Source organism: Squalius cephalus, assembly GCF_949319135.1.
Source record: "Squalius cephalus genome assembly, chromosome: 24".
Classification (NCBI taxonomy): domain Eukaryota; kingdom Metazoa; phylum Chordata; class Actinopteri; order Cypriniformes; family Leuciscidae; genus Squalius; species Squalius cephalus.
This window is the reverse complement of record NC_137145.1, coordinates 14,589,758-14,602,788: the sequence shown is the minus strand read 5'-3', so window position 1 is coordinate 14,602,788 and position 13,031 is coordinate 14,589,758. Positions and strand designations below refer to the sequence as shown.

Here is a 13,031-nt window from a genome sequence, read left to right as displayed (position 1 = left end):
GAACTTGTTTAATGTCTCAAACATCTCAACACCAATATACAGTGGTTTCCTTTTACTTGTTCCCACGACATGCCAGTGCATTTCACCATTTCAAAATTTTGGGGACAATGATGGAAATGTAACTGCAAATAATCATTTGTGTGATTATCACTTTCCTTCATGCAATTGTGCGTCACTGTCCGAATCATTTTGAACTTCTGTTAATAGTTTTATAGTAAAAACACATTTTGTGACCTCTTCATTGTTTCTTGCTTTTGTGAAAAAGACGTTTCTTATAAACTTTGCCACAGAAAAAGTTTTTGGTTTATATGGGAACAAAAAAAAAAAAACAAGCCCAGTGTAATTCCGTGTAAGCGTAATGACAGCTGTGATGTTATCTGTTTGAGATGACCTTGTTCAACTCGCTCGGGCACATTTCTCAGCGCACAACCTCCCGCACGAAGTATCACATTGGTTTTGTTTTAGTGCGATCGGTGGCTGGATGTGCGCTGGATTCAGTTCGGTAAGCAGCGTGTTGAATGTTTCGAGGATTTGATTTTTTTTCTGAATGCTGTCGAAGTCCTGTTTCAGATTGAGGAAGGAGTGCTTACCTATTTAGAAATGTGGGTTTCATCTTTGTCTTTTTAAAATCTTTTGCTGTTCTCTGTTTATAACTAGTCTAAGTAAGAGATTATTTATATGAAATAGGTAATTTCATTTGTTTTTCCTTAACTATTTTGTTGCACTGTCCAGATTTCTATCAAATAAGTAATGTTAACATATTAATAAACTACTTTGCCATCTCAAGCTACATTCATACATTTTAATATACACTACTTTTTAAAAGTTTGGGGTTGGTCGATTTTTTTTATGTTGTTGAAAGAAGGCTCACATTTATTTTATTAAATTCATTGTCAAAATTGTCATATGAAATAGTACAATAGAAATTTTTGATTTTAATAAAATTTAAAATTACATTTATTCTGGCAAAGCTGCATTTTCAGCATCATTACTCCAGTCTTCAGTGTCACTTGATCCTTCAGAATTCATTCTGATATGCTGATTTGGTGCTCTCAAAACATTTCTTGTTATCAATGTTGAAATCAGTTGTGCGATCATGGTTTTATTTTTGTGCAAAACATGATGCATTGTTTTTCAGGAATTTTCAAAAGAACAGCATTTATATAAAATAGAAATCTTTTGTAACATTGTAAATGTTTTTACCATCACTTTTGATGATTATAAAAAAAAATCTTATTGACCCCAAACTTTCAAACCGTAATATTGGTTCAAATTCATGCCTTTAGAAAGGTACCAGGGTCGACAGATTTACAGTTTCATTTAACAGTACAAGCGTTGTGCTCAATGAAGAATAACACATTATCAGTTAAATGCTGATATTTACATCCATTAATATCCACTTCATTTTCCTATATAAAATCATTGTAACAGGGTTGACGTCGTAAGATTTTAACTGGAGAGTTTATTTTTGAAAGATTGGTGTTATTACAGTGTTAACTATTTATTTATTTTAATGTACGGGACAGTAAATTGCTTTAGAAGGGGAAATACAATAGGGTTGATGCACAACTTCATTCTTTTTATGATTAATAAATTAGAGAGAATAAAGACAAAATGCTAGATTTATTTCAATGTTAAGTACTCCACATATGTACATGGGGGACACAAATGAAACCCATTTTGTAAAATAATAAATATTGTATCCCTAAGTCAGGATGATGGAGGACAGACTGACAGACTCAGAGGAGTGTAATGATTCTCCTCAGCTGTTTACATACTATCAAGGTGATATCAACACTGCCGTGGATGAGCACTTCTTCCGTGCCCTGAACAAAGCCACCACACCAAAAGACCTCAGCACTAAAGCCAAGGAAAGCAATAGGACTCCCAAATCTGGTGTGTTAATGCCAGTAAATCAATCAATCTATCTATCTATCTCAATCAATCAATCATCTAAATATATGCTTTTCTTATCCCAGATGCCCGCCTATCATCATCATCACCATGGGCTTTTCCTGGTCTAACATCTAAGTACACACACTCTTCTGGCTCTTCAAAGTTGACCCAATTGACATCCATGGACGCCACATCCCAATCCCAGGGAGTTATCGTGAATCCCTCAGGACTATCATCATCATCCTCCCTCTGGCCCTGTCCACCCAGACAGAGCACAGGCTTTGAACTGCCTCAAATACTCTACCAACCGCCCATGGCTGCTGAGGGCAGCGCCAGCTCTTACCTGAATCTGTTACAAATGGATCGCCCAACAGGGGGCAACATGATCTCTCCCTTCTCAAAATCAGAGACCAGACCAGAGTGGAATTCTGGGACGGCCTTTAAAGATGTGTCTGGAAGCAGGATCGGCCTAGATTCAGGTACTGCAACTTATGCCATTGCTAACTGTTCGTTCGCAGATGCATCTAATGCAAGGGTATACGTCGTTAAGTAAGGGATAACAGTTTGCCGTTCTTTTATCACAAAATAAACCAAGACAGGTGATTAGGTCAGCCTTTATAACCATGAAGGGGTTTGTTTTGTGATAATGCAATGCTAAATGTACATTATCGGTGTTAAATGGCTACTCACCAAAAATTTATAAATAGGCCTGCCTATACAGGCACGAAATATTGATTATTCTTTTTTAATGGATTTTTGCAGTACTGTAAATGATTTATCTGTGCACTTCATTATTTGTTTTTAAATCCATGTGCTCTCATTGCAATTACTCTTAATCGTGCATTGTCCCTGTAAAAATAAACAATAAAGTAAAGTAAAGATCCCTGTTCACACGGATCAGTGAAAGCGACTAAAAATGTTGTATATGTATGCCAGGCCAGTAGTTGGCGCTATCACTTTGTAAAGAAACACTAAACACCTATATACTGAACACCTAATAGGCATGTGCATGACGTCACCGTTTTCACAAATTTGTGTTTTTGTAGTTTACGCTTAAACGATAACTGTATCGTTTTCAAAAACTTGGACTTAGAAACCCGTTTTCAAAAGTTTGTGTTTTCAGGACCCAAAGCGCTGTTGTCGTGTAAATGAATGGCCAAAATGCACAAAAATGTTTCAGTTTTTAGTTGAAAATTGTAGTGTAAATGGCCCATTAGAGTTGTGCAAATTTTTAAAACTATTCAGTTATCATCTGTGTAAACTACAAAAATGCGCATTTGCGAAAACGGTGACATCATGCGCATTTGTATTGTGTTCAGTCAATAGGTGCATAGTGTTTCTTTACAGAGTGGCATCGCCAACTACTGGCCTGGCATACATAATACAGCATTTTGCGTCGTTTTCACGGGTCCGTGAACGGGTTGAAACTGATATATATTGATGAAAAATGTACAGTTGCTTTAAATGTGATTGTCACTTCTCAATCTCTGAGTAGTTTCTTTAAATAAGTAATTACTTATTCTAATTTCATGACTTTTAAAAAAGTATGTTCTATATATTACACATACTGTTGTACTGTATTATGTATGCCAGGCCAGTAGTTGGCGATGTCCCTTTGTAAAGAAACAGCTGAAGGGATTTATGCATATTCGGATGCAGCTTAACATGCAGTGCATTTGTTTACTCTGTCTGTTTATGTGGATAGATTATTTGTATTATTTTGTGTTTTTCAGGTGTGCCTGTCTCAGAAATCAATAAGGATTTGTACTGGTATTGAAGAAGAGATTTCTGGCTTTACAGTATGACGAAAAAACATTTTCAGCATAAGACTGCCTGCCTGTGTTTACATTATTATGTAAGCTTAAAAATGCTTTTGGACATTCGGTAAAGTGACTCAAACCATTATATTCATGGTGTCAGACGGAGATGAATGGCAGTTAATTGCTTCTTTTAGCCGTGAGCATGTGAATCTTATAATAGGACATAAGTGAAAAAACCTGATTGGAAATAGTTCACTTCTCTTAGCTTGATGAATGAGGAAGTAAAGTCTATTTATATGATTTGTAATACAATCATAGTTTTACTAAACTTTCTTTTTGTATTATATGCTGTTTTGAAAGTTCATATTTTTACTGTAAGCTGTAAAAAAACTGCTGTCATTTGACAAAAAATATATATATTTAATATAGTTACTTTTCTCTCTGAAAAGTTCCTCATACTTTCGGGGACCCTTCAAAACTTCATGTACAATTGTTTCAACTCTTTAGAGCAGGTTACACAGAAGGCAAAGCATAGTTCATGCAATGCTGAATGTGACATGTGCAAACCAAAAATAAATTTCCTCTAAATTGCTCAAATGTTCTTGAATTTCAATTTTACAAACCTGTTTCACACTTTTTTCCCTCAGGCAATGATGTATTTCCCTGCCACAGTCCCTCACTTTTGATAAATGAGTGTGACAAAACAGCTAAAGGCTTTTTTGATGAATTTCCTCAAATATTTCCAAGAATAGTATACAGTAGTCTATTTTCAGAATGATTAGACATGTGACCCTTTGTTTAATAAATCCCACATAAATATAGTCCTTTTGTATCTACTTTACACATTTACATACTTTTTAAACAAGACGTTTGATTTTTTGCAGGTCAGAATGACCTGTCAGAATTATGAATGATTTAGATTTTTTGACAGTCTGTTGTTTATTAGTAAATTAGACTTATACGTTTACTTTATATTTACTTTTTTAAAGGCAATTTACTGATTTTCAAAGTCAACTACATTCTGTCTCTGCAAATCAATGCTTTAAACAGGAGTGTAAGGAGACATTTCTTTGTGGGTAAAGACTCAAGGCCACCCACACATCTTTGTGAGCTCACGTGCTGCTGTTTCAGTTGGTCCAGAAGTGGGAGACAATGTCTGCTGAGCAAAGGTGCCAATGGGGGATTCGTCTTCCACTCATTCATAAATATACCAGCTTCAGCAGGAGAGGGCTGCAGTGCTCTCTGCTCTGCGTGTATTCAGGGGATGTGGGGTATGGACATGCACAAGGACAGCCTTTCACGCTCACTTACTCCCACATCTCTGTAAAACTGCAATTACTGCTAATAACACATTGGGAGACTCTAGAAGAACAGAGTCATTCATTTGCTTGTCCACAAAACTTAAAGGGGCATAACTATAGAGAGCCACTGAATGCAACTTTGCTAATTTTTCAAAAATTAGAGCAAAATGATAAATAATTTATCTTAGGTCAGCATATTAATAGCTTTGAACATACTAGCAAACATACTAGATACTATAGAGGCAATTTTTATTCTCATAGTGTGACAATATTGTCAAAAAAATCTATGTGTGTTCATGCTTTTTTTTTTTTTTTCTGAGCAACAATGGTGGAAATGTTCAATAGCTTATTTTGTAACCAAGACTTTAAGATATGTGACTATACATAAATATAAATATAAAATCATTAAGAAATATTCACTACTGTGACATTTAACTCTATGGTTTGAGAATGAGAATCGTTATACGAACTGAAGGCTTTTTAACTCTCTTGGGTTCAATCAGTGGTTTATAACCCCAACATGGGTTGTTGTTTTTTTTTTTTTTTTTTTTTTTTTTTTTTACAGTGAGTGCACTATATTCTTGCTTTGTGTGCTTTTCTCTTTCCCATCATCCTCTCACATCCCCAGAGTGTGTTAATGAATGAGAAAATACAATTTGAGATGTTCTCAAAGGATTTTCCCTAGATCAATAAAGATTTAAATGAACACTAAATTAATGATATTATCATTTGATTTAATCTCAACCATGCTATAGGAAGCTTAGTTGTTTTTTAGTAGGCATGCAACATTTGTAACCCATTTTACTAGCATAATGTGACGCAAGTACAAATGAAACAGGATTCAATCTGCAGGCCAGAATGTACATTTAAGCAATGGATATTAGATTTAGAAAGTAAATTAGTTTAATTTTGACTGAAAAATGTGGAAAGCAATGCTCATCTCACAACAAAAATGGGTACATTATAGTGGACCAGATGGTGAACTTTTCATTTCGGCATGCTCACTATTCGATTATTGATGCCTTGGCACATTTTAAGTTCTCTCCCATCTGCCCTAATTTTCCTGCTGAAGTAAATAAATCAGGCTGATGCCTAACCAAGAGGACAACAGGGGCACATTAAATCTAAATCTGACATGTATTCAACACATTTGAGAAACAACCGAGAAAAACTGCAGACTAATTTTGTTGCAGTTTACTGAATTACAGACTGACTGTTAAACTGTTTAATTCAGGAAATGACCAGTGCAGTTAAAATAGTTTTTCCTCTAATAAATGGACTATGAAACTAAATATCCCAATGACTAGATAATGTCTGAAACCTTTAGAGATGTGAGACATTCTCATACAGTATGTCAGTCCTTATTAATAGTTCCCTTTTTAGACAGAAGACCCTAGACCTATATAGGTAGGCCATGCACGGGTATTGTGGCAAGCCATGTTTACCTTTATTTCTTTAAACTAACTAGAATATTTTTATACTACTAGTATTTATTTTTTTAATCATTTATAAAATGCAGTAGTAAAATGTGTATTTTTCAGTTTCACCAAATAAAACAAAATATTCCAAAAGTTATTACCAGTATCTACTCCAAATGAATAGCCTATTGAACACTGCAGGTTTATGACACTAATATATATATCTCTTTTGTTACTTGGCACATTTCTTATCTCACTAATCACATTTGCCTTTTTACTTGTTATGTGTAATGATTGAATGGCGACCTATAGTTCAACTGCAAATCGTACTACACTGTTAAAAAAAAGTAATATTAAATATTATGTAAATATAGGGCATAGTGTAGGCCTACTATTCATAGTTCCTACATGACGTCACAACATACGGGCATTTGCCGACCAGGCGCCATTTCTGTGGGCATGTTGTGGGCAGAACATTAGAAGAAGAAGCTGAAACGAGTTAATTTCGTGATAAAAAGTGAAAATGGTCATCTCCTGCTGGGTCAATGGATGTTCAAATCGTGCCGGAGGTTCAGTTAAATTGGAATTTTACAATATACCCGTCATTAGACTTCATGAATGTGAGAAAACTAAGCTTTTGTCAGAACAACGATGGAGGTTATGGCTGGCGAGGATAAACAGGAAAGAAACTCCCTCAAAACACGCAAGAATTTGCTCAGAGCACTTTGTGTCAGGTGCACAATGTTGTGTTTTATTGCGAGTGTACACAAATATAAGTTAACACTTTGCAGTTTGAATGATGTCCTGTATGAACAAAATGACAAGGTAATAAAAACATACAAAAACAACATTGTTTCCACTTTCCGCACCTCTCTCACTCTCACACACACACACACACAGAGACAGACAGACAGACAGCGTTAGCGCATACGGATCCACACCATTTATGACTGAAATTTTCGCATTGTACCTCTCTCTGTCTTGTGTTAATAGAGGCTCTTTATAATCTCTGTCACTTTGTCTCTTCATGATTTTCGTAACATTATAAACAGAAAGAAATATTCGAAATTTGCTTGTAAAACTTTGTAAACACCATAGACAGTAGGTAAACACGCCATCAAAGATGGCGTCTCCGGGGAGGTCACGTGACATTAATTGGCCTGTGGGAACTATGTATAGAAATATGAAGGATTTTTTTTTTTGTCTTTTTTTTTATATATACAGGTGTTTTACCTGTATCTTGAATTACGCAGTTTAGTGTTGTGTTTTAGCGTTAACAGCCATTTCTGTATAATGACGGGATAATGTCCTGGCAGTAAATTAGACATACCAAGCTACATTTTCCGTTTCTAATTTTTACAGTGTAGAATTCAATAGTGAAATTAAATAATAAAAGGCATGGTCACTACTGGATTTCTTATCAATAATTAAAAATATATAGTAGAGACAAAAAAAAAAAAAAGTATTCGTTTTAAGGAATAAATGGCTTGCCATAGCCTGAGGATACGCGCGCTTGAGTGGCGTTTATGCTGATAGCTGAGAGATTAAAGACGGGAGGGTCGCTCTCTTCTCCTGAGGAGGGGGGCACTAGAAAGCCGATAATGAACGGGATCTGTGGGTATACGGGGTATTTAAACAGCCTGAGAGTGCTACTAACTTTCCCATTCTCAAACTTCTCCATTCCAGCATACAGGTGTGCTCTATTCAGTCTATTATTATGGTTACTGTCCGCTATTGTATGTTCCTCAGAGAGTCCTCAGAGAACGGCAGCCAGCTGGACACACCGACTCCAGATCAGCCCGGATTCAGCCGCACGGGACACACTGTAGTGGCAGTGTGTTTGGGAATAATCTTCGTTTTCGGTTTCCTAATTAACTTTCTTGTTCTTTTGGTCTTCGCCCGATTTCATGTCCTGAGGACTCCTATCAATCTGATACTGCTGAACATCTGTGTGAGCGACATGCTTGTTTGTATTTTTGGCACACCTTTAAGTTTTGCCGCGTCTGTAAACGGCCGGTGGCTGACGGGAGTTCACGGCTGCAGGTGGTATGGTTTTGCCAATGCAATGTTCGGTAAGACTGAGATTTAATTAACTAATATATTCTACATTCTGTCATCATTTACTCACCCTAAAGTTGTTCCAAACCTCTATAAATGTCTCTCTTCTGCTGAACACAAAATAAGGTATTTGGAATAATGTTTGTAACCAAACAGTTGTGGGGCAGAATTGACTTCCATAGAATGAAAAAAACAAACAAAAAAAAAACATTATGGAAGTCAATGGTGCCTCACAACTGTTTGGTTACCCATATTCTTCAAAATATTTTATTTTGTGTTCAGCAGAAGAAAGAAATTTATACAGGTTTGAAACAAAATGAGGGCAAGTAAATTATGACAGAATTTTCATTTTTGGGTGAACTATTCCTTTAAGGTGTCTTGACATGATTAGTCTATGTGTTTTTAATCCACTAAAAAGAACCACTTCATAGGAGTCATTCGTTCGGGGATCAGATTACGGTACACCGATCGTGCTGTATATTTGTGTAAATGTTTTCTGTTCTGTTGTGAGATGTATAGATTTGTACATGGTTTAATAAAAGTTCAAAAAGAGAATTTGGCAGCAACTATGGTTATCAAGGTAAATTAAGGTAAAATAAACATTTAGTTGATAATCATATAGGTCTAATTGATTTGTCTCTTTATCCATCATCAACAGGTATTGTTTCACTAGTATCCCTCGCTGTACTGTCATACGAGCGTTACAGCACCATCCTCTGCTGCACAAAAGTGGATGTGTCTGACTATAGGAAGGCCTGGCTCTTCATCACAGGCTGCTGGCTCTACTCTCTCGCTTGGACATCGCCACCACTCTTCGGCTGGAGCAGTTACGGTCCTGAGGGTCCCGGCACCATCTGTTCAGTCCAGTGGAACCATCGCTCCCCAGAAACGACTTCTTACGTCATCTGCCTCTTTGTCTTTTGCCTGCTACTGCCTCTTCTTCTCATGGTCTACTGCTACGGGAAGATCCTCATTGCCATTCATGGGGTGAGGGAAGAGTGAAAGTGGAAAAGGTTGAAAGAGAGAGAGTGGGAGTGGAAGCAGTGATTTTGATAAAGAGCTCTCTTCGAGTAAGACTTATCGATCTTTCTAGCCAATGTTTGTTCATAAATTAAGCATTTTTCATGCTACTGTCCAGAACCAAAGTCCTTTTCACAGGGTTAGTTCATCCAAAAATAAAACAATTGTGTCATCACTGACTTACCCTCATGTCATTCCAAACCCACAAGACTTTTTAAATGAAATCTGAGAAGTTTTTGTCCCTCCAATGAAAGTCTACATAACCACAACCTAAAAGATCCAAAATGGAAAGGAGTCGTAAAATAAATCAATTTAAATTGAATGGTTTAATCAAAGTCTTGTGAGGAGATATTATTGCTTTATATGATGAACAGATTTAATTTAGGCTTCTATTCAAATATAAATACACTTACATAGAGTGCATCACACATTGAAAACAGGAGCTTGTGCCTGTGTCATGTGAAAAGCCTAAATTAAATCTGTTCATCACATAAACTGATCATATATCTTCACAACACTTGGATTAAACCACAAGTTTTGGTTACCTGGACTTTCAATGGTGGGACAGAAACCTCTCTCTTAATTTGTGTTTTGAGGATTTACCAAAGGCTTATGGGTTTGGAATGACATGAGGCTAACCCTCATGTCATTCCAAACCCATAAGCCTTTGGTATGATGTCAGAATTCTCATTTTTGGGTGAACTGTCCCTTTAAATGGCTATGCACAGCTGGATCAGATTTGAGCATTTTAGCAAATTCTTGTAGGCCTTAACAAATGCAAAAAATATATATTTGTGAATCAAAACATAAAAAATAAAATGCTTTAAATTCTGTCAAACATTCTGGGTCATAGACACCATGTGGTGTTTCAAACCAGACGCAAATGTACAGCTTGATGCTGTTGTTCTTGAAAAGCAAACCTCAAAGCATGTCTCCTCACCCCACAGGTTGCTAAGATCAATCAGACAGCTGCGCAGAGGAGGGAAACACACGTGCTGGTGATGGTGGTTTCCATGGTGTCCTGTTACCTGCTCTGTTGGATGCCGTATGGGGTCATGGCATTGCTTGGCACATTCAGCGTTGGCATTGTCAGCCCCACAGCCAGCGTCGTGTCGTCCATACTAGCAAAGAGCAGCACTGTTTTGAATCCCATCGTCTACGTTCTGTTCAATAATCAGGTATGTGCCTCTTATAGGTGTATTTGTTTCCTCATTATCCTTATAGACTTGTATTACCATCAATTCTGAATTCATTGCCAGTTCTACAGGTGCTTTATAGCTTTAGTAAGATGCGGTCCAGAGCCTCCAGCCCATCTCACCCTTCACACTGAAGAAGGTGGTGCTCAACAGGACTGCATCCCTATGGGGTCATATGGTGTTACTTCTCCAGCTGATAGCCCAGACAGGTTTGGGACCCCCACAATGACCCAAAGGGCTTCACTACAGATAGGTAATAAGACTTTGGTTCGTGTGGTGCAATGTTCTCCCTGAAAGTGCTGGATATGAAAGCACTATCATGCAAAACCATATTAAGAGACAGGAAATAACATTGTGTGCATTTTTACTGCCATATACATAACTCAATGTGTGTTTTATAAGAAATATATTATATCAAAGTTTTGTTTTTGTGCAATGATGATATTATTTAATTTGTTTAAATTTCTTGTAAATGTTGCATGAAAGTATTGCCACCAGGTGTCAGTATTTGTTCAAACGTGAAACAATGTAACTTGGGCTTGGCAGCATCTAAAGGTCATGCCTATGGTGTGCAAAGGTATGAAAAAATAGAAGTATTAGGATTTTTCGTTCATACTATCTGAATCTTCGAGTATATTGTTTTTGTCAAGAGTCGGTCAACTAAACCCACTTACCTATTTAATACAGGGATTGTGACTATAATCCAAGTAGTACCCATAATGTTACACCAGAGATGTTTTTCTCACAGAATTCAACAGAGTATTTTAACTTGGCAAATGACTTTAATTAATCTAAAGGGCTGAATCTTTCATTTTATGTTCCATTGCTTTCAGTGATCTCTTATCATCAACTTCTCAATGTTTTTAAAGGGATCCTATTATGCTTTTCCACTTTTTCAACTTTAGCTATTGTGTATGGAAGCTTGTTTCCACCACTCAATAATAAATAAATAATAATAATTGCGACTTTTTATCTCACAATTCTGACTTTTTTTCTCACAATTGCAATAAATCAAGTCAGAATTGCGAGATATGAAGTCAGAATTGTGAGAAATAAAGTCACAACTCTGAGAAATAAAGTCGCAATTGCAAGATATAAAGTCGCAATTCTGAGAAATAAAGTCGCAATTGCGAGATATAAAGTCAGAATTGCATGATATAAAGTCGCAATTGCAAGATATAAAGTCGCAATTGTGAGATATAAAGTCGCAATTATGAGAAATAAAGTCGCAATTGGGAGATATAAAGTCAGTCTTTTTTTCCCTTAGAATTGGACTTTATATCTCACAATTGTGAGTTTATATCTCACAATTCTGAGAAAAGATGTCAGAATTGCAAGATATAAACTCGCAATTATGTGTTATAAAGTCAGAATTGCGTGATATAAAGTCGCAATTGCGAGAAAAAAAGTCAGAATTCTGACTTTATAAGACGCAATTGCGACTTTATATCTCGCAATTCTGACTTTATAACACGCAATTGCGACTTTATTTCACGCAATTCTGACTTTATATCTTGCAATTCTGACTTTATATCTCGCAATTCTGAGAAATAAAGTCAGTATTGTGAGATGTAAACTCGCAATTGTGAGATAAAAATTCGCAATTATCTCTTAAAATGTTTTATTTTGTGGCGGAAACAAGCTTCCATAATTGTGTAGGCTAATGTTGCTGTTAGAGCATAAAAAAGATCTGCAAGGTTACAAAGCTCAGTCCACTCCAAAGTGAGATATTTTATTTAACAGAATCCACTTTTCAAGAACTACAACGAATGGCTTGTTTGGACTACAATGCGATTTTTTTTTTTTTTTTTTTTTTTTTTTTTTCCCAGATCTTATGAAGTCACAATGTTACTCTTAAATAATCCGCGCCCACTGAATACACAAAAAAGGGGGCGGAGGCCTGGCTGAGATGATTAGAAAAGATGAAGAGTGTTGCTGCCACTATGTCAAAGAGATGCCTTTTTTACCCCACCCCGGTTCTAAAACACCTGTGTTTGGCCTTCTTAAGGCGGACAAACTTAGAGGGGTTAACATAGATTTTTAACACTGTTCCTGAGCTTTATAACCCTAACATTTATCTCTGCGCTGCACATTTGATGGAGAACTTGTTTTCTGTTGCTTTTGTAAGCTCTCGGACTTGTAAGATGGTTCACTGCTCCTTAGGAAAATTAACTATGGTTTTGTTAACGATTAGGCTATTCTTTGTATTACCTTAGTTTTCCGACAAAAATCGTATCTATAATGCATAAGAAATGCCATATCCTTAATATTTACACTAGAGCAGAACTCGCAGTTATGGAGGGGCGGGACATTTCCTGAACAATCTGTGCCAATCACGACACACTGGGCCACCTAACCAATCACAGCTCATTTCGTATTTCG

The 13,031-nt window shown here is 36.4% G+C and overlaps 2 protein-coding genes across 4 annotated transcripts; both read left to right on the top strand.

Annotated features, from left to right (window-relative positions):
* Positions 1-386: 386 nt before the first annotated feature.
* On the top strand, positions 387-3,750 carry LOC307152376 (uncharacterized protein; the record flags this gene model as incomplete). 3 transcript variants are annotated; one of them, XM_079860942.1, is made up of 4 exons in its annotated part: positions 387-502; positions 1,715-1,896; positions 1,980-2,375; positions 3,630-3,750. In XM_079860942.1, 4 exons carry the CDS (start codon positions 387-389, stop codon positions 3,671-3,673), a joined length of 738 nt encoding a protein of 245 aa, XP_079717068.1. In that variant the 3' UTR covers positions 3,674-3,750. The 3 variants fall into 3 exon arrangements, with proteins under 3 accessions (XP_079717068.1, XP_079717069.1, XP_079717070.1); XM_079860943.1 differs by having other exon boundaries at positions 430-502; positions 1,711-1,896; XM_079860944.1 differs by having other exon boundaries at positions 448-602.
* Positions 3,751-7,921: 4,171 nt separating this feature from the next.
* On the top strand, positions 7,922-11,312 carry tmtops3b (teleost multiple tissue opsin 3b). Its single transcript, XM_079860939.1, has 4 exons — positions 7,922-8,447; positions 9,092-9,420; positions 10,401-10,631; positions 10,713-11,312. Exons 1-4 carry the CDS (start codon positions 8,093-8,095, stop codon positions 10,941-10,943), a joined length of 1,146 nt encoding a protein of 381 aa, XP_079717065.1. The 5' UTR covers positions 7,922-8,092; the 3' UTR covers positions 10,944-11,312.
* The last annotated feature ends 1,719 nt before the right edge of the window (positions 11,313-13,031 follow it).